The 23168-nt window shown below is 38.3% G+C and overlaps 1 protein-coding gene across 1 annotated transcript in view; it reads right to left on the reverse strand.

The window, feature by feature from the left end:
* Nucleotides 1–23168, reverse strand: part of LOC122814377 (zinc finger protein 215-like) — a 47149-nt gene that overhangs the window by 3514 nt on the left and 20467 nt on the right. The window contains exon 3 of the mRNA XM_044086961.1: nt 17142–17268. Within this exon, the coding sequence (XP_043942896.1) occupies nt 17142–17268 (127 nt within the window). The remainder of the gene's footprint in view (nt 1–17141; nt 17269–23168) is intronic.

Below are 23168 nucleotides of genomic sequence, written 5' to 3' on the forward strand. Positions count from 1 at the left end.
GATATTGCTCCACTTCTAACTGTGCGGGATGTGTGTTTGTATAATAAACTACGCAAACTCATACCCAGCTTCAGTGTCTCATGAATACATGAGACATGCAACATGATGGCAGAATGAGATCTGAAGCAGCTCGCAAATCATAAACCACACAGTTAGAAGTGGAGCAATATCCAGGAGTGAATGCAGAGGAAGTGATGTCAGTGTCTTGTAAAAGTCTGAAGAAGTTTAACAGGAGTTAAACAAAAAGCGCTTCACATTTGTTACTCATGTTCATTTTTTTGGCTATTAAAGTGCCGTTTTGTGATATGACTTGGTTTGGTGTTCTTCAGCTTGGTGGCTCCTCGTTTTGTTGGTTTGTTGTACAAGTAGTGGCCCATTATCAATTGTTTAATATGATCAGGTGTGCCATAGGACCACTGATATGATCTCATCTGCATGGAGGAGGGCAGCTGCAGTGGCCAGTGATCAGATGGCACCAGGGGGCCTGCTACAGAGTCACCACTAACAGCTCACAGGAAAGTGCACAACATCATGTCCTTAACATTGGTGCTACTGTGTCAGGGACAGCAAGAATGTCCCAGGAGAAGGAACTTCTGGGTAGACTTATATATCTAAATTTTTAAATACTCTTGTATAGTAAAATATTTCTAGCAATATATTAGTTCTGTTTAACAAGAGATTGGTTGGGGGGGGGTTGTAGATTGATTCAGTTACAACACATTCTGATTGATTACACATGGACTTGGATGGGACTTGTCATCCAAGTTCTTGTTGAAAGTATAGTTAATGGACATATAATGGGCAAAAAGTTTTACCCTGTGTTACTGTTAATTGTGATGATGTTATCCTTACCGTTTGCTTGACTTCTTCCAGGACCATCCAACATAGGGAGCCTACAATCATCTGCACATGGTAAGCAAAACAGTTTTATGTCAGTACTAATGAGCAGTTCAAAGAAATATTTAGTTTGTGATGTGGGTGTCAGAACTGTTGTGTGTATTGCTGTACTGTCTGTAATAGTGGCACCATTGTTTGTGTGTTAGAATATATATGGCATTATAGTAGTGTAGGTATTAATTTTTTCCTGTATTTGTTACTTATTATCACAACTGATCCTGACAGTGGAAGTGTGGGACTCCTACCACCTGATGTCAGAGTATCAGCAGACTCTGACAATGATGGTGGCCAAACAGAGGCACAGTCGGGGGGTGCACAGGTTGAATCTGACACTGAGGTTGACATTCATCCATCCCCTGTAATTACACCGGAGACAGCCAGTAGGTCTATGCTTCACCATTCCAGTGATCCCTCAGATACTGGACAGGCGGAGGGTGAGACACTTGATCAGGGAAGTGTCGTTATTGTGGCTTCAGTGCCTGTTGACTCTGGCCATAGCCAAAGTGTGGGCGAGGTGCCACACAGGAGGGTTGTTAGGGGTGTTGGAGAAGGCCTGCTGTCCATACTGCACATGATCCAAGAGTGTCTTCCTGTGCCAGTCAATATATGTTTAGGGCTGTCATGGAGGCACAGGCATGCTCCCATAGGTCCTCCAGAGAAATGCTTAGGGCTGTAGATGTTGCACAGGTTGACTGCCTCCACCATGTTGCCAATTCAATGAATCGGATGAATGACACATTGGAATGGGCAGTGTTCATGATGGAACATCTGCTGGGAGGGGGACAGCATCCTTGTGGGCATAGGTCATCCACATCATCTGCTGTTAGCCGATGTGGCTGTGCCTGATTCCCCTCCCATAGTGGCAGTGCTTCCACTGATCCATCAGTGGTTGAAGTGTCCACACCCAAACATGGCAGGTCATGTTCCTGGGTATCCTTGTAAGGGGAGCTCATCCAACAGACATCAGTCACTTTCAGGTAGCAGCAGTGCATCTGACCATGGGTGTGGCTGTGGCAGTGCAACACCTGGCACAGACAGTTCTTGTGGTCGGGTATGACAATGATGAACTGCCACCTCTACCATGCAAGGCTCACACCTGTCCAACATACCAAGACACAGAGCTAGCACAGATCTTGGCTGTGTCCATGCAGACACTCATAAACCAATTTCACCTGGAGGTCCCATACAGACACACACTCAAATAACAGTTTCATGGGTTAGCCATGAAGCTTAAAGCTCACTTTGTCTTACTGGCCATTTATAATTTATTCAAATATCTGCCTGCTTCTCTTTTTTACTCACACACATTCTCCATCCTTTTGTGTCAGCCTATGCTCCCCCCCCCACACACACACACAACACCCTGTGCAAGTGATGATAACTGTGCCATACCCCTGTTTTCTATCTTTTCAACTTAGTAAAACCAATAGCGCTGACCTAGGAAGCCAACACAACTCATAAACAACTTAACACTTTCAATAAAGTATTCTTGTTTCTATGGTAATAGTGCGTGCCTTGGATTTAACCACAACTGGAAGTTTTTTGTTAACATCTTTTCAACTTAGGGATATACAACATTTGTGCCTGATGCTCAGGGTGCATAGCTGACTTAGTGCCTAGTTTATCTGCATTTGTGATGTTGAATTGGTAATTGTACTGTTGACCTATATTGGTCTTAGAAAGTTAGACAGTTGATAGCATCAAACATTTTTTGCCTCAGTAATGTTAATGATTTTGTGAGGGTTGTGAAGTCTGAAAGTGAAATGTGTCTCATTACTTTCTAACTTCTCTCTTTAATGATTTTCCAGTACAAACGTATGGTGCTAAACTGAGGACATTCAGTGGGCATCACTACTTTTGAGAGGTATGACTGTGTGAATCTTTGATGCCTGAGGCCTACTACTTGATAATTGACACATATAAGTCAGGTAAGTATCTGCTGTCACATGTTAAATTCATTCTGTACAAATCACCTACCTTTTACTTGCTTACCCTACCAAGTAACAACATGCAAAGATTTGCCATTTATTTATATTATTACACAACAAACACCAGGTTCAACACTTACCTTGTTAATCCAGCAGTTTCATCAGTCTTAGTTCAGGACTGACTCTGTCTGATGCTAGCAGTACACAGCCAATACATGAGGAGGTAAAAGTTGTTAGAGTTGCCTGGCATCAATGCTACTATATGTATGTGCATAGGAGGAAGGTTTTAGGCCCTTAGGTGGTGAGTAAGTGTGCTATGCGTTGCCTCTTAGTAAATGCAAGGGTGTATTGAGCACACCTAAATCAGCATACACCCATAGCAGCTGCTGGATTCCCCTGTGACTCCTCTCCTGAATGTGGCTGTGGTGACCTTGCCACTGGTGGTGGGATGTGTGCCTCTTCTACTTGTTGATCCTGGTGAAGCTGTTTTCTCAGTATGTTGTTATGTTGCATGGCACATACTGTGAATATTTCAGTACTTGTCCATGGACTATACTGCAGGGATACCCCAGATGTATCTAGGCACCAGAACTGTGACTTCAGCAGCCCAAACACACACTCTATGATATTTCTGGTTTGAGAGTGTGCCTCATTATGGCTTTCTTCAGTGGGTTTGTGTGCATTTCTGATGAGTATCATCAGCCATGGTTCCAATGCATAACCTGCATCCCCCAGTAAATGACCCTGTAGGATATTCCCCTTAGTTAACATCTGATACAGTTGGGAGGTGTCCCAGACATGTGAGTCGTGGTAACTGCCAGGGTTGCCAGCATGCATGTTCAAAATGATTCCCTTGGCATTACATATGACTTGGCAGTTAATAGAGTGGGAGCCTTTTCTATTTAGGTAGAGCCTTCACTGTTTCCCAGGTGTTGCCTTAGTCTCTACATGTGTGTAATCTACAGGGTAGTGTGCTACAGGGAAGAGCTCCTACATATTTCTGTCCCTGTCCTCAGCAGTACAGGGAAAATAAATCTAGTCACTGGCATGTTGCAGCATAGCATTCATGAAATGATGGAGGATCCTGGATGCTGATGTCTGTGACACCCCCATCATGTTCCTTGTTGGTCTCAGAAAGGTACATGTGGCTATGATTCTAAGGGCTATACATACCTTTATCTCCACTAGGATGGGTTCCCCCTGGTTTGCCCTTACTATGAGTTGAGGATGATATAGGTTGCAGATCTCCTGTAGTGTGTCTCTATCCACCCTGTAGCTCTCTACAATTTCCACATAATGTTGATTGTGATAAGTTAAGTGGGGTGTGAAAACTCTTCTCCTTTTTGCCTTGGTCTATTACTAGCAACAGCATAGACTTCAGCCTGTTGCACATATGCATGAATTAAATGAACAACAGCCCCTAACATTCTTTCTGTGTAGACTCTGGAGGTACATGCACACTTGCACACTGCTGCATTCAGGAGGTGCAAGCACACTTGCATGCTGCACATGCATAACCTCAAAGTGCTACGCTACTTGAAGCATGGAGCTCTAGGCATTTAATTATGTTATTGCAGTGAATCTAGTTTGCCTGCCTTCCTCCAGGATGGGTGAACCAGTGTTGGCTGCTGTCTCACATCCTTCCTAACTTGGTCACAGGTTGTCTGAGGTGCAGTAAAGGCTTTTTCTCACCTGCACCATGGGGTTAGACACAGTAAGTTCCAGAGTTTTGATCGCTATCAGGAATAGGTGACAGTGAATTTTTTTCCCTGAGTTTTAAGATTGTAGAAAAAAGGGATAAGGATCTAAACAATCTAGGTATATGCTGATGGGCAAATTCTAAAGTGGCAGAACTTTTGAAATAGCTAATAAACTAGGAAACAGCTAGGGAAATTGGATCTTACCCAAAAACTAATAGTCACAGTAGTTTATGTTGAACAAAACAACGGGTGTGCCACGATAACACTGCACTAAATTTCACAATTCTAATGCAAGCACTTTGAAGCTTATTGAAGCTGTAATGTGATAAAGATGGTAAACATATTAGACAAGTGCAAATATAAAAACATAGAGGAAGTATTTAAAATGCTCTTGTAATATGAACAGCCATAATATATGGGGCTTCGCAATGACTGCAGATCCATAACCTGTGTCTGCCCACTGCTGCTATAATATTTAACAAATTTCTACTCCTCCAACAACATCTCATGTAGACACTGGACATGAAAAGCATACTAACAGGTATAAGAAAACTGTGGGCGCTCATTTTTTGATGCTCAGCAGTATGTTATTTGTAGCGGAAAAGCAGCAAAACTCATGGGAGTTTACCAGAAGCACTACATTTTCATTTGTTTCTATTAAAGGAGATAACAGGAAGCTTAGTGATGTGCAGAAAATAATTTAGGAAACAGAAGTAAGGATACCCAGCTGAGAAGACAGCACATTCAAAGAGCAAACAAATCTAACTTCTGCAAGAATCTGAACCATGCTTTGAAAAACAGCACCAGAACAGAGTTAAGTTTCCAGTTTTATAACAGAATGATTAGATGGATCCCAAAAGAAATAACAACAGAGAGAATCATGGAGACCATTTAGGAGATTTATAGATTAGTGTCAGGCCAAAATCCATTCACAGCAACAATAAAGTGTGTGGAGACTGTGCAGGACTTTCAATCAGAAACAGTATTAGAAGTCCTTGCATGGTGTTCATTCAACTAATCAGTCAAAACTCTAGCAATGCATATTGCAAGGCAAGCAAAGAAGAACATCGTCATCAAATAATAATAATAACTTGGAATAATGCCTTCATGTCACTTATGCAGGATCTGACATCCAAATTCAGTAAGGAAAGGGAAATGATTTCTCCACTGGTTAAGGAATAAAAAATTAAAGAAATGCAGTGTTGGTGTACCAGCAGAAAACACAAAGACACTGCAACATGATGTATTACCTTCTACCAAACCAAAACTGGTTTTGCAATTATTTGAGCTTTCAAGTTGGCATGTGCCTTTCATCAGGAGTTAAGGTACTGATGTTAAACACAGTGCTTAAATATCCTCTTTGGCTCAGAAAGGGAAGTACATCATTTATTTCCAATTGACTAAAAAAAAAAAAAAAATCTCGTAAAATACTAGAATGGAAACCATGCAGGTCCATTCTACACCTCATAGACAAACTGTGTGTGTGTGTCTGTGTGTGTGCGCGCGCGCGTGTGTGTGTGTGTGTGTGTGTGTGTGTGTGTGTGTGTGTGTGTGTGTGTGTGTGTGTGTGTGTGTGTGTTTGTGTGTGTGAGAGAGAGAGAGAAAGAAAGATAGGGGAACTGAAAGTGTACAACAGGGTTAAGACATGCTATAAAATCAAAGTTTGGCATGTTACGTTATGGTTCCTATTAGATGACCGAAGACACATTCTTTTGAATGTGTCTTGGTAGAACTTGAAAAGACGAAACTGCAAAATGACAAAGCGCCATATAAGCTAATTCTTACCCTGGGAAAGAAATCACTTGGCCGCATCCGTTACTTTGCCATTTTTGTCACTGTAGTGCCATCTCAGAGTTGGTATATTTAAGTATGGGGGTGTGGGGGGAAAAGCCCCCACTTTATGTTGTGTTTTAAGTGTTTTTTTTTTTTTTTTTGGAGCAGCAATTATTTTTCCCTTGGAAAAAAAATCGCTGTTCTAAGCGTTCGAGTTTGTAAGCTTTCACTTACATGGGGTCGATAAATCATTGTTCACTTTTCTAAGCATTCGATGATCTAATACAGACCCTTACATTACAGTTCGTGTTCACTGAGCACAAAAAATAACACTCAGAGAGACTATTCTGACATTTCAAGAAACAATAAATCTCAACACAAGAGATGTGTAGGGAGGTCATTTAAATCCAGAGAAGGAGAATAAAATGTTATAATTTGGAAGCTATTAGTCTGCATAAACAAGCAATCTTTGCGAGATAGAGGTTTTGGTTACCAGAAACTATGAATTAGCGCCAAAAGATATATGGTTAAAATGTGTGGGTATTGTATGCAGTTAATACACTAAACAGGCTGTGTTTAGCTAACTAAGAGAAACAGAGAAAGACGGGGACTTAGTGTTGCTGAATAATATGTTGTACTACAAAGCAGTTATTTTGATTGTAGATTAAGGCATGTGCATGTTACACAGACAGTTAAAGACAAATTTAGCAATTACAAGATGATTATAGTTTAGTTTTTTGACAGATATGAAGATCTGTGAGTACAAGGGCAGCATAAAGTAGGACAAGAAGAGGTAAGCTGATTCTGCGGCTTTCCTGCCTATATTTGTGAGGAAAGGTTTTGAGACGTAGAGTAAGCCGAGTTTTGGTGACGTTTTCTAACTGTTTGTAGAATATGGCAGTCCAATTTTATATTATCATCTACATGTACAATCCAAGTTGTACCTGTCAAATACAGTGTAAACGCAAACCCCCCTTAACTTCAGTAAAGTAGACTACTCAGCCCTATCTGATACCTCATCTGCAAGAAGTATGACACACTCCTCTGAATTCACTACTGATTACTCTCATGTGGATTGAATAAATATAAATAACATTTTCTGTAATTAGAGTATTTATATGTTAGTACCCTTTTGCGTATCTCGATCTTTGCACTGTTTCTGTCTCAGGTTCTCTTATATATTAATAACTGTCTAATATCTTATAACAGTGGATCTTTTTGTACTCTTTTTGCACTGTTTATTTTATATATTAATAACTGTGTAACATTTTATAACTGTGGAGCTTTTCTCCCTGGGCCTCCACTGAAAATGGGTTCCTGACCCAGTGGACTTTCCCGGTCAACAAATGTCAATAAACAAATAATATTATAACTCAGACTAGTTTGGCTTGGTTTGGAATATTGTTTCTAATGTAATGTTATCGATTGCAGGAAATGAAAAGATTGTTTTAGGCTCATGGAGTCTGGGGGTGAAAAGCATTAGATTTGTTTTCTTGGGTTGAGAAGGAGACAGAAATAATGGCGGAAAGGTTTTAAAGGCTGAGAAAGGTTGTTGAGTGATTTTTTTGCACTTTTGGCAGGGGTGATGTAGAAGAGATAAATGTGGAGTCACCTACATATAGTACTAACTTAGCACATTTCGTAGCATTATGGAGGTTATCTGTGAAGATGTTGAAAAGTAAAGGGCCTAAGCTTGATCCCAGGGGACACAAACAAAAATTGGCTTGGAAAGAGAGTAGTCTTGCTGATATTTAATGGCATTTTCGCTATTACAGAAATAATTATGGAACCAGGATACAGTTGAGCAAAGGGAAGAGAGTTCTGCAGGTAGGTTTTGCAGTGCAACAATGTCAATGAAATGCCTTAGATAGCTCTAGGAAGATAAATGAGAATACTTTACCTGTATTTATTCACTATTTATTTGCATTGGTGAAACTGAGTAGGGCAGTTGTACTATCCTTTTTAAAGAAGAAACATTTTTATTATCACTTATGAGATAGGCACTCGTATACTTATACAAACGAAAAACCATATTGATATATTTTCAGTTAAAAACATTATGCATCACTTATAAATCTATCCAGTCATTGTCAGTCAAACATTACATGGCTCATTCACTTCCTGGCTTCTCTTAAACCTCATTCCTCCTCCAAAACATTATTCTGCATGGATTGTTCCCACAGTTCCCATTTTTTCTATGTAATTTCCTCCTACCCTTTTCTAAAGATCCCACTTCCAGTTGTTTTATCTTTATAACTATATCCACTACTTCTAGGACAGTTGATTTAGACTTTAATTTTCATTTTCTAGTAACTGCTTTTTTGGCAGCCACCATAATTAAACTCAGCAAAGCCTTAATGTGTCCAGGCAATTTTCATTCTGTATTATGACTCAAAAATCATTTCCTTCATTATACCAATTTGCTCACCCAGTATTTTTGTTAAAGTAGTCTGCAGTACATGTTTAACGTCTTCCAACTCATTACACTCCCAAAAATATATTTTCAATTGCCTCTTTCTTCTTCATCACACTTTCAACATTCACAATCTACCTGAGGAAAAATCCTTTGGACTCTGCTTGGGGTATAAAAATACCTACGTAAACACTTCCAAGCAAATATTCTAAATCTTTTAGATTTTGTTGCATATTTGGGAGTTAGACATATATACCTCCATTGATTCTTTGCGAACTGCTTATCCAATCTCTCTTCCGAATCCTTTCTAACCTTCTCTGAGTGATTCCTATAGTTATCATATAATATTTTATATGGCCTAGTAATTACCCCTTTTTAACAGCAGCTTATGTTCTAGATTCTTCCAAACTTGTTGTACTGTCTTTTGGACAGAAACCATACTGAGCCATCAAGATAAGGTTGCTGTTATTATTAAAGAAATTCACAAATTGCATTTGTATACATTTTTCAAGAATTTTGGATATAGTGGAAAGAACAGTGATGAAATTATAGTTTGAGAGGTCTGTGGAGGTACCAGCTTTAGGTAAGGGTATTATGATTTTTCCAAAGAGTGGGTGCATACTTTTAACCAATTGAATGATTTATTAAGATGGACATAAGGTAGCAAGAGCTTCTGCTGCAATTTTTATTTACCTGGTAGGTTGCCAGCTGCTAAAGCTGTATGTTTTAATTTTTGGAGAAAAGATCTGATAGTTGAGGTTGGTATGGGCTGTAAGTTGAACAGGGTTGACTGGTTTATGCTTGCTGTTGAGATTGTAAGGCTGGAAGAGAGGTTATGTTTGAGTACAGAAAGGACATTCTAAATGAAATGGGAATTGAAGTGGCTAGCAGTGTTTTCTGTATTACTCCTTTCTGTCCATGGTAGGGTAGAGCATCCAGGTTTTATAAGTTTATTTATAGAGATCCAGAAATGTTTAGTGCTGTTTTGATTAATATGCTGTACACTGAAATAGTAAGATTGTTTCTTGTGGTTACTAATAGGCTGGAATTTTTCTAGGAATATGTGTGTTCTTTGCTAGGTCCAGTTTTTCCAGGCATTGGCTCTGTGTTTCATGAGATTTTTAGTATCTTGTCAACCAGGGGCAGGGTTAAATTTGATTCTTTCGTTCTTAGTGGTGCATGGATGGTTAGCATATACAGTAATGCAGCATATAGCATTGTCGAGAGGCAAGGTTTTTAAGTGGAGTCTAAATACACTGCTTTAGGCCGATGATAAAGTAACTGAATGAAAACAGTTTGCATCCTTAAACTCTTTATTAACTGCTATTTACAACCTATCCTCTGGGTTTGATAAAAATATCCCTGGACTAAAAACATTTTATCTGCTTGTATCTTGCTATCCATATCCATATAACAGAACTTCCAATTTCTCAGATTTTGTATTATCTTTTGTTTAGTCTCTTCCCACATATCCTTAGCTGCCAGACTAGAAGCCTTTTTAAGCCATACTCCTAAGTACTTCATTTTATCATATCTCCATAAATATGGATATTGATAAAACAATTCATGTGAAGGTACATAATTTACAGCTATTGGCTTTGTTTTAGCTTCATTAATTTTGTATCATGAAAAGATATGAAACTGCCTGAAAATGTTCCACAACACTATAATGTGCTTTTCTGGTTTTCTGAGGTATAAAAGAATATCATCTGCAAATAGAGCCAGTGTGTCTTGACTACTATACCAATTATACCCTTGAATTTCTGAGTCTCTTATTTTCTTTGCCAATGGTTCTAAATATAGTGGAAATAACAAAGGGGAAAGAGGACACCCTGCCTGGTGCCTCTGCTCAAACAGAAATTATCAAAGAGGTACCCACCCACTTTAATTTTTGCCTGTGATACCTCATATATCCTCCTAATCAACCTTATAATTTTATCAGAGAATGCAAATGTTTCCATTGTCCTGCTCTTAAACTCCCATCTTACTTTGTCAAATGCTTTCTCTGCATCAAGACACACCTACATCAGTGGTATTTTCTTACATTCAGCTTCCCTCTGAATATTCAGTGCTGTGTTAATGCTGTCAAATGTTTGCCTCCTCTCCACAAAACCACACTGATCCATGTATATCAATTTTGGCATGACCCTTATCATTCTTTTAGTTATTATAGACATAAACACTTTATAACCATAGTTTAGCATTGAAATGGGCCTGTATGAAACTGGATCTGATAGGTTTTTACCCTCTTTAAGTATTACAGCTACCACCACTTTCGTCCAGGATGTGGGTGCTTCTCCTCCTCCTCTTAAAATACTGATAAACAAAACCTTTCAGATCTTTATCAGTCTTTTCCTTCCTAGCTTCCAGACTTACAGAAATGCCATCCATTCCTGGGGATTTTCCTGTAGATTGGTTATACATCACCATTTTTATCTCATGTTCTCCTATCATAACTGTTAGCAATTGAGCCTCATCTCCTTCTAACCTTAGCATATTTAATTCTTCCATAAACATTTCCATTTGTATCACTTCTTGATCTCCATATTTCCCTGTTTTATACAGACCTCCATAAAATATCTGAAATATTTGTAGCACCTCTACAGGATCTCTTGTTATCTTTCTTGTTATACAGTCCCTAAGCTTAGCGACAACCCTTTCTACTTTCTCTTGCCTGAGTCATTGCACTAAAAGTTTTTGTGCTCTACAGTTATCAAAAAACAGTTGCTTAACAGCAATATTTCTAAATTCATGCATATTACAGAGGTAATCCTTTATTTTTTGCTTAGCATTCTGCAGTTGCTCCTCATCTTGTTCTGTGAGATCCCCCCTATTTTTCAATACGTTAACATTTGTCAGTCTCTGTAAATAATTCTTGTTACTTCTTAAACCATCTCTCTCTGTTTTATTTCCACCCTATTTTTAAACTCCTCTTTAATTTTTATCCTACTCCAACACTCAGAAGAAATCTCTGTCTTCCCCAATAGTTCCTGAATAATTTCTACTACCCATTCCTTAAATTCCTCTCTTTTCAACAGATAGGTAGGAAAGCACCAGTGTCTCATTTTTATTTCATTATCCTGCATTTTTATTTTAGTTATAATTGGCGCATGATCTGAAATAGTTATTGAGTGCATACAAAAACTTTCAATTAAATGCACATGCTCCTGTGAAATGTAAGTTTTGTCTAGCCTTGCCCAGTTTTTTATCTTGGGGAATAATACGCAAATTCATTCCAAACTGCTACTGCTGAATTCACATATTCTATGTCAACTACTTTAATGCATTTCTTCAAAAATCTACCCTCCTTTGTTGTATTTTCTGTACTGTGTCCCCCAGACACATCTTCCCTCCTAAAAATCAAATTCCAGTTCCAACATATAATAATATTCCCTGCTGAAAACTGATTATTGACTGACTTTGTTGCAATAATGAATGTTTCTATTGTACAAACTGATCACCTCAATGTATCATTCATATTTTATATTTCTGTATTTTATATTTGTACATCTGGAGCTTTTCTCCCCGGGCCTCCACTGAAAATGGGTCTCAGGGCCCATTGGACTTCCCCGGTAATCAAACTGGAAATAAATAAATAAATAAATAAATTTCTTCCAAAATTTTCTTTAACTCCATTATAGCAGTTGTAGGTGGACTATAAATACATGCCATGGTAAGCCTCCTCCCTTGCCAGTAGCCCCGTAGTACTACAAATCTACCATTATCTTTTTTAACCTTAGAGCTCCACTTGCAATTAATATAAGTACTCCCCTTTTCCTCTGTCCCAGGTATTCTGCTGAATACCCATCCTGAAAACCTTTCTTTATTAAATTCACATGTTTAATGCTTTCCAATTGTATTTCCTGTAATATAGCTATTTGCACTCTACATTTTTAATATAGTTTACTACTCTTTCTTTTTTGTATACATCTGTGAGATCATTAATATTTAAAGATAATATCAAAATGCTCATTATGTTAAAATGTTATTATTCCCACCTTTTATTTGTAACAGTTTTTTGTTAAGTATGTAGTTCCAGCTTTTGTGTTACATGTACACACTAATGCTTGGAGGGTTGACCTTTTATATAGTTTGTTATATCCATTTGAGCCTATGTCACATTTTACAAAACTTTTTGTTTTATTGTAAGCCATCAAAAAAAAAAAACAAATATACCCCTATAACCCCCCCCCAAAAAAACTATTAACTTAATATTAACACACGCAACCATGTACATCTTCAAGTATTGAAGTTTTACCTTTCTAATAGGAACAATTGTCCCAAATTGACAGCCAAACTCATACACTTCAGTTAACCTAAAAGGAAGGTTATCCATGCTAAGATGCATGGTACAGCATGTGCTTCTACCAGGTGCTATCTGGTTTGTCTTATCTTTATTGCTCTCATAGAAAGAAGTGTTCTGTTTCTATTGCTCTGTATTAGATTGTTTCCATGAAGACATGAGAACCAGATACAAGGTTGGTTCTACGGGTATTTATTTACTTATTTGCTAGAGGAGAGCTTTATTATATTCACTGTTTTTATTTATCTGCTTTCTCTTAATACTTGCGACTAGATAAAGCCAAGACTTTTAATCCAGTCATTCCTGTATGCAAGAATGTGAAAAAGCACATCATTTTTTCTTGCACCATATTCTTTTGAACAGACTTTTCTTTTTTTTCCCTTAAAACTGAACAAGGAAAAAGAGAAAAGAAGGAAAAATGGGGTGCATGTTTACTTTAGTATCCCCATTATACTGAAAAACTTTACTTTATAGCATGCAGATATCATGCACTATATAAATATTAGTATTAAGAACAAAAGTTTGTTTAACTTACAGTTAACTCCTCCCCTTTGTCAAGTGCTCCTCCAAATATTAATGTCCTCTGCAAGCATAACAAAGTCAAAATAGTACAATCTTTAAAGGTTTTCTTGTTCTGTCATGTTTCACAAATGTAATTAATGTTTTATAACCCCAAATTTGTCAATTTCTGATTTGCTGGTTTTATTCCTATTTATCTCTGTCTCCCAAATCAAGTCTCTGCTTCCTTTCCAATGTACTGTTTGTACTTCTAGTCAACTCTTCTGATTTTTTTTTGTCCCTCAAGCATTTTCTGTTGAAACACTGCAAAAGGTTTCACTGTCACACTCTCTGTGGTCTTTACTACCAGAAGAACAAGAAGAAGAATATCCTTATGTTTCATAGCTCACTTTTTGTTGGACAAACTTTTGTATTTTATTCTTAAGATGTTTTTAATCAGAAAATGATTTTGTCCCTCCAAGAATGAATATTCTGAGGATAGCTGGATACAGCAGTTTGAATCTCATGCCTGCTTCTCAACATTTCCTGATTAATGGAGCAGATTTACTCCTCTTCTGTGTGATCTACAGTGATTAATCATCTTCCAGAAACACTCTACTGACTCCCACTTTTAGTACATTGTCCTTCTGCCACAGTTTTGTCAGAATCAACTCCTTCTGCTTCTGCTGGTAGGATTGCATCTTTACTATTAAAGGGCTATTTTGCTTTCTTATGCCCAGGTTTGGAGCATACACACTATGTGCCCTTTCAACTTACAACTCCTGCTATGGAATACCAGTCCAGTTGCTTACTTGTGCTTTCATAAAATTAATACAGTCTGTTATTTCCCACTTCCCTGGAACAGCAGAAAATCTCAGTTTTTCCCTGTATGCTCTGTCCTCTAATTCTATTATTTTTTGAACATCTCTTCTTGAGCAATCTCATATTCAACCAGCCTTTCCTTCATTTTGATCTCTGATTTTTGCAGTTTTACCACCCCATTTGAATGTTGTTGTAGTTTGTCTTTTCAGCTTTTCCCGGTAAGGGGTCGCTACAGTGGAACTCCGGTCTGCTAATAATTGGCAGTTGATTTTTATGGTGCCGAGTTGCCAGCCCGACGCCCAACCTTCAGCGAAGGCACGCCCATTCACGCATGTCTTTTGGAGGCCACTTAACCGCAGGGAGGACATGCAGACTCCACACAGAAGGCATTCCAGCCGAGAATCGAACAGGAGAACCTCTTGCTGTGAGGCAACAATGCTACCGCTGTACCACCGCGGCTTTACCACCCCATTTGAATATCTGTTTAAAACCTCTTCCACTTTATCCAAAGTTTTATTTGAGTTGATATACCCCATCAGTGTTTTGTTCATTTTAATCAGCTCTAAGTACATTTGACTTTTTTTTTCCCTCTAGGTTGCTGGAAGTCATGTCTTGCTCCACAGCTGGAGCTTACACTGCTTTTTGCTGAATAGCTGCAGAATTCTTCTCAATCAATGTTTTTATTCACTTTTTGTGGTTGATTTCCTTTCAGGTTCTCTGGATTTCTTTTTTGCTGACATCCAGGCAATGCACTTGCTAGCCAGTTAGTGAAATTTACACCAAAAATGAGTTCACTGGCTCTCTCTCTTCTGAGTTTCTGTTTTCATACTGGGAGAGTTGAAATTAAGTTGTTACTCAACGTGCAGTCATCCTAGAAGTCTTGCATGTATAAGTGCTCTTGGCTCAAGACAACTGGTATGGTCTCTTTTAACTGGTTTATTTTCTTTCAAGATACCAGTTCCTATGCCATTATGATTAGTGTCCACTTTCAAAACAACTAGTTTATTCACATAATAGTAATTTAAAGATAGTGCATCCTTAGATGGTTTCTTAAGCATTTCAAAACTTTCCCTGCTCAAAGTTCACTTCTGAGACCACATTTTGCTACACTAGCTTTCTCAGAGGCATAATTAGTATTTTCTGCCAATTTTTTACGCAGTTGGAAAATTTCAGGAATACATCTGGGGCATTTTTGCAATGAGAGTTATACATCTGTACTTCTGAACACAGGAACTCTTAAAAGCAATGATACTTATTCAACTCTGCAGATGTATTTCTTTATCAATGACAAATACTTGCCAAGTTATGATACTATGTAGTATATGGATGGCCGGTTAAGACAGAAAACTATAAATGTGGCCTAACCTAACTGAGCTGTACATTCCAACTGATACGTAGTCTACCAGCACGGAGGAGTACATTCAAGTTGAGACTCTTCAAGGAGTTGTACCATAAGACTTGCAAATCATTGAAGCTAACAAATGAACAATAAAGCTATAAAAACCCTGTGTAGAATACAGACAGCTATACATTTAAAATTTGCATTTCTGAATTTATAATTCAGAGTATATTCACTATAGTCTCAATAATCTTTGCTCCAGTCATGTCTTGCATTTATGTCCAAGGAGAAAACCCACTATCCATCTTAAATTCATTATGTATTGTTCAGTCATTCACATCTATTTGTCTTATCACATGACATCTGTATTCTTGTTTACAGTATTAATGAAATCAACCATAATGACGTCTTGCTATAGTCATGCAAAAGTTTATCAATTTCTCCATTCAAATCTCCTCAACAATATCCTACACTTCTGGTGGATTACAATTTATCATACTCCATAGATTTCCATTTGAAAAAGCTACATTAGTTGGTAAACTACACAGTAAATACATAGAATACCTCAAGGTGGGTACAATTTGAGAAAAGCGAAGTTAGGGCTAAGTAACATACTAAAGTTTAAAGCAAAGGAGACCATTTAAAGTAGAGGAGACCCCTTAGCAAGATGAGGGGAAGTGCTGTGACTGTGCATTTTAAACACAAGTCCTGAGAGTATTTTTTCAGTAGAACAGCTGAAAATAGTAGACGCATATGCAATAAACCAGACCAGCATTTTAATTTTAAAAAGTTGCAAATATGCCTTATTTTTCAAACCTGGGTTTGATTTTCAGATTCCTCATGTCCACTGTATGTGATTCTGAGTACATCTTTTTAAATAGAAGTCAAAAATTCAATCTAATATGTAAAATGGAGCACAGGTGCCTAGCATATCACTTCTTAATGAACAGTACACTAGAAAAATAAGTTAAAGGTCTACCACTCCACGAAAAGATACTGATGGATAACAACACATTTTCTTTCAGAACACAAAGAAGAAGGGGGATATTAGCTACCTTAAGAGGACACTGATTATAAGTTTGGCTGCTTCATGGAAAAAAAAACATGAACACATTTAGTAAGAAGTATGGGAAGAGAGTTTAAAACTTGATAAATTTGTTCAAAAAGCAATGAATACTCATAATAAAAGGCTGAAAATGGCAAAACACCAAACACTAGAAGGTTTTATGCATGAAACATACATTCACAAACAAGAAAAAAGGGACAATCACTTGAGACAATACAGACTCCATAGATGGAGATATGTCGGTGGTGTCAGGAGGTCTTGACATGAGAAGGACTGGGGGGATTTTTCACTCTCCAAACAAGTACAAAAGTGAGTGTTTCTGCAATACCCTAGCACATTGCACATTAGTTTAATAATGTACTTGTAACACATAGAATAAACAGATAAATGGATTTCACTTACCTACTGAAACCATGCTTTCATAGTTATTTATCATCACTTCCCTGTAAAGCTCCTTATCTTGTCTGTTTAACATATTCCACTCTTCTTCTGAGAAAGTGACAATAACATCCTCAAAGGTTTCTGGCACCTGAAAAGTGAAAAAGGTGTTTCAATTTTTATTTTATTATATGCAACATAAAATATGAATTTTTAGCAGAAATATTAGCATTTTGTCTGTTTGGTACATGAATGGACTGGAGTGCAGGAAACTTCTCTCTGGTTGCAGAACAGAATAAAGTTATACAATGTATTTAATTACTGGAAGCAGAGGATTATGATCTGGTTGCTGGCCCAAAGGAAGCATTATATGTTATTATGGGCCTTCTGACTGAGGAATGGGGAGAGATGATAACTTCAACTAAGTTTAACAGACAAGCTCTAACTGTTACAAATACAAACTGGCTCTTGCTCTAGGATAGCAAGCTGCCAATGTCATTGTTTATAAGTTCCATAATAATGATAATAATGTTCTCCATTGCCTTTCAGATAAGGTGGGTAAGGCTGATTGGTCTGTAATTGCCAGGATCAGTGATGGTTCTGAACTTTTTGAGTGGGACAACTTCAATTGTTCTCCACACCTCCAGTATGAAGCCATTTGAAAGGCTGGGGCTGGTCAGGGTTCTGCAGTATTTCACTAAAACTATGCTTAGAACTCACATGGAAGTAGCCATGGACATTGTTTAAACATATATAACAGCCATGGACATTGTCTAAACATAGGTAACTGGTACTGTCAGCCTCTAACAGTGCCTGCTGATCTTGATCGGAGGTGATCTGAGGGGGCTACAGACATGATGACATTGGGGAAAGTTTGGGGGAGACAAGGGTGTAAATATGTCAAGATAAATTTATTTGTTACTGTGCAGTACTCCGCACAATTTCTAAAACTTCAAACACAGTGGGGAAAAGAGCTTTGTGTTATCTTTTACAGAAGCCGTGATTTTTAATTCATACTTATCCTTGGAGAATTTGATTTTGCTTTTAAGTATTTAGTCTCTTCAACTCACTTTTGGCACTTGACATATTCAACTTATTCTTTAGGACAATGAGTTTCTTTTGTTATGTAGTTTGTTTATGCTAGGATTCCACCAGACGGGTTTGTTCTTAAACTTATCATTGCATTTGTGTTGAATGGGGAGCAATACATCTATGTGAATAGAAATTGTCTGTGAAAGCAGTGGTATATGCTACTGGATCTTCAAGTGGAGGTGCAGTTAGGGGGTATTAAATCGCATCAAGTGTCAGCTATTTGCAGTAGATTTACCTTTGAGAAGTCTGTAAAGTAAGTAGGGCTTGAAAGCAGATTAGGTTTTACCCTCACTGTAAATATTACTGAAGAGTGGTAAGATTTAACCAGAAATGAGACAACTATAGGCACAGAGAGGATTAGATCCAACATTTCTGAGTGTCTACTTAAGAAGTGTACAAATAAGTCTAAAGACTTTATATTTATGAAATCTATGAAGCATTGTGCACACTCACTTGAAGTGGTGTGAGTTTCCCAGTTTATGGATGAATAACTGAAGTCACCTGGAAGAATCTTGTTTGGTTCAGTCGAGAAGGACTCAAGTTTGCTTAGGTGTGTTTAATGGATTATGGGAGACATAGCAGGAGTTCTGTAGCTGGCTATAATAAAATATAATACAATAAGAATTCTTACTGATGGTAATTGGTATGTGGATGAATTCAAAGTCATTGTCTTGCCATAGGAGGCTTGATGTAATTGTACTTCACAGGAATATAGACACATCACCAGCTACAACAAAGTCATTCCAAGAGGTAGGTCTAAGTGTGTGATAGGGATTGAAATGTGGTATGGAGAAGGTGTTATCACTTCAGTGATGATGAAGATACTCATATTTTCTAGGGTCAGAAAGGCTTATAGGGAATGTACCTTCTTATTTAGGCTTCTAGTGTTTTGTTTAATGATATTAGCAGATGGGGAGACTGACTTTGTCTACAAAAAAGGCACTGAGTGCATATAAAGCTTTGGCGAACATACAAAAGCCACGAGGAGAGAGGTGTTGGCCATCTCTGACAAAACAGATAGGATTGTCAATCACTTCCTTCCTGAATGTTACTTAGTTAAAATGATACCAATAACTAGTCCAACTGTTGAAGTCAATTATTTTTTGTTTTCACTCTGGCATTTATTGTTGGTGAAGGTAGAAATGTTGCTCAAGACTAGTTCTATGCAAAGCTTGAACACACATTCAGAGAGCTCTACCATGTCTGTTTTCAACTCAAATCATGTACTACCATGTACACAGCAGCCATGTCATGTATGTACATGTGATGAAAGGACTCATATCCTGGTACCTGCAACACAGCTCCAGCCACCCATTCATTGCTCAGCCTGATGAGTGATGCAGCTAAGTATTTCACAATGCAGATACCTGCAATTAACCATACCAGCATGTATACTGACTTGGCCAGGTAGCCTAAAAGGCTTTGGCCTTCCAGCTGAATGAGTCCTTGTTTCTTCTGTAACATTTGAGGGTGCTATAAGTGCATTTGGTATGAGAGTATATCGCTTACGGGCTTGCTGGCTTATCCTACTTCCTAGAGGCCTTAAACACAGCATAGAAAGGCCTGTTTGTTGCTTTAGCACATGCTTGTATGAGGTGGGTGACAGTACTGACAACTTGGCGGTGTTGCCAATATGTCTGCATGAGAAACTGGCCTCCAGAGACTGTAACTGATTGCATTTCTCAAATGTGGATTCATCTCATAGTAACAGTAAATGGTTGTTAGTAACCACGAAGAGCAGTTGTTACACTGCCTCAGTGTGCCCACTGCTGGCAGACTGGCAACTGGCGGCGCAAGAGACTGTGATGTCATGGTTTCCAGCATCTGTCATGTACTGGTATAACCAATTATGGTACATCTCAGATCGGAGTTTTGTGCATTTACCCTAGCACCTTAGCAAAGCTATAGATAATGTACCAACTGTTTAGTTAGTATAGTAGAGGTATAACCAGACAGCAGGGTATCCAACTTTAGAATGTATAGCAGGCAATGCACTGGTACTACTAATCCGATACTGCTAAGCAGAAGTGTAGCTATGTAGGTCAAAAGGGTAAGGGGGCTGAAATAGGCCTTCAGTGCATTATTGATTCAAAAATGAAGGCTGGTGTTGCATCTGTGGTCTGAACTGAAGTCCTTTAGCTGTGTGTGTGTGTGTGTGTGTGTGTGTGTGTGTGTGGGGGGGGGGGGGTCATTGTAGGAGTAAACCTTTTTTGCAAGGCTTGCTGCATACATGAAGGGTGTCAAATCGGGGAGGGGGAAGCAATTTTTTTTTTTGTTTTTACTTAACTGAAGGAATGGACTTGGCTGAGGGCCAGCTTGTACAGTAAATTAGTGGTGCTAAATCAAGGAAAAACATTTTTTGCTCCTCAACTTTAAGTTGGGGTGCGCCAGATCAGAGGATAGCACTACACATCACAACACCTAGCTACACTTCCATTGTTAATAATTTTATGTTCTTACCCTAGTACCCTAGTAAGGCTACAAATTAAGTACTAGATATGTTTAGAATGTATAGTTTCACTACAACTACAACATTAGGATATACAAGTACAATGAATGAGTCAGCAATCTGGTCTGGTTGCCACAACACAATAGGTAGGCAACAGAAGAGTAAACAAACATAATGAACAAATCGGCAATTTGTCATAATACAACAGGAACAGCTGTTTAGCAAGTACAGTGGGGGCATAACCCTAACAGCAGGGTACGACAAGTACAGTGTGTATAATATAGAGGATTATGATTGGTTTACTGATCATAACCTGTTTATTACATGTTTGAAACATGGATGCCAAGAAATTCACCTCGAAAGTGTAACTCGAGAGAGAGTTATGATTGTCGAACTGACCAGAATTCTTTGTAGTGCATGGAGTTTTATCTGTTCCATTTACTAGCAGTTACAGAAAAAAGGAGTGAGAAAAAAATGCTACGTGTTTTAATGGCTTTCAAAGCCATAAAGCATTTAGGGGAGGTGCTGTCAGAAAACCAGAGTAATGCTTTCCGTTACATTTACACTCACCTTTCATGGCTCACAACAGTCCACACTTTCACAGGATGTCCAGACTTTTGCCTCATTTGCTTGGCCTGTTCCACATAAAGTTCATGGTTGATAAATTACGGAGGACTGATGTCACTGAATAGTGACATACTTTTCAGTTTCAGAGTTCGTACCTTTTAGGGAAAAAAAATAAAGTAACATAAAAAAACCTCTAGTGAACACATCCTGTTATTCTATCTACTTTCTAAATTTGTAAGAGGAAGAGACACATTACCCCTGCTGCTGTTATTTACTGGTCAGTAATGGCAGATTTGACTGATTAGCGCTAGACCCAATCTTAACAATTTTGCAGGGGATACATAACATTTGTTACGTCTGGGTCTCATGCCACTTTAATGCTTAACTGATTTGTCTTTTTCTGAATTTCAGAGCACAATCACCATTCTCCATGCACTACATATGTATAACAGTAGTGGAATACCACAAATTTAGTATGGTATATATGTACTCGCTACAGTATGGTAAACAAGTATAGAATGTATAATAGAGGTATAACCACAACAGCAGGGTGCCACAAGTATTGCATGTATAACAGAGACATAATCACAACAGTAGGGTACCACAAGTACAGTATGTATAACAGACAGAGAATCACAACAGCAGGGTACCACAACTATAGTATGTATAACAGAGACATAACGACAACAGCAGGGTACCACAAGTGTAGTATGTATAACAGAGAACTACAACAGCAGGGTACAACAAGTATAGCATCTATAACAGAGACATACCCCCAACAGCAGGGGACCACAAATATAGTATGTATAGCAAAAGTATAACCACAACAGCAGGATACCACATGTATAGTATGTATAACAGAAGTATAACCACAACAGCAGGGTACCACAAGTATAGTATGTATAACAGAGACATAACCACAGCAGAAGGGTACCACAAGTATAGTATGCATAACAGACAGAAAACCACAACAGCAGGGTACCACAAGTATAGTATGTATAACAGAGACATAACGACAACAGCAGGGTACCACAAGTATAGTATGTATAACAGAAGTATAACCACAACAGCAGGGTACCACAGGTATAGGATGTATAACAGAGAACTACAACAGCAGGGTACCACAAATATAGTATGTATAACAGAGACATAACCACAACAGCAGGGTACCACAAGTACAGTATGTATAACAGAAGTATATCTACAACAGCAGGGTACCACAAGTATGGTATGTGTGACAGAAGTACAACCACAACAGCAGGGTACTACATGTATATGTATAAAAGAGGTATAATCACAACAGCAGGATACCACAATTACAGCATGTGTAGTAGAGGTATAACCACAACAGCAGGGTATCACAAGTATAGTATGTATAACAGAAGTATAACCACAACAGCAGGGTACCACAAGTATAGTATGCATAACAGAGGTATAACCACAACATCCCAAGCTGATCAATTTCCATACCAGCCAACAATGTTGTTTGTCAGTACACTCTTGGTCACTCCTCTGTAGAAAGTGAGTAGGACCTGTGGGGGGTTAGCTCTACAAAGTCTCCTAAGGAAGTGGCGATATTGTTGGGCTCTCTTTATAAGATAGGAAGTGTCTGTGGCTCAGCTTAGCTGAGCTGGATAAGATTGTTAAACAGGCCACAAAAATCATTGGCACCAATCTTCAGTCCCTACAGGATATATATTCAAAGAGATGCTATGGTAGAGTCCGAAAACTATTGAGGGATATACACCATCGGGGCTTATGGACTGTTCAAACTCCTGCCAACAAGGAAGCGCTACAGAAGCGTTCGATGCAGAACATCCAGATTCCAAAAAAGCTTCTTCCCACGTGCTATCAGACTGCTGAACAACAAACCCATAGCCTAACCCGCTAAATGGGTAAGACATTATTTATGTGCAATATGTCATTGTTATTTACATAACTCT

This window comes from Protopterus annectens, chromosome 10.part0 (assembly GCF_019279795.1).
Source record: "Protopterus annectens isolate FY-2018-M chromosome 10.part0, PAN1.0, whole genome shotgun sequence".
In the NCBI taxonomy this organism is placed as follows: domain Eukaryota; kingdom Metazoa; phylum Chordata; order Ceratodontiformes; family Protopteridae; genus Protopterus; species Protopterus annectens.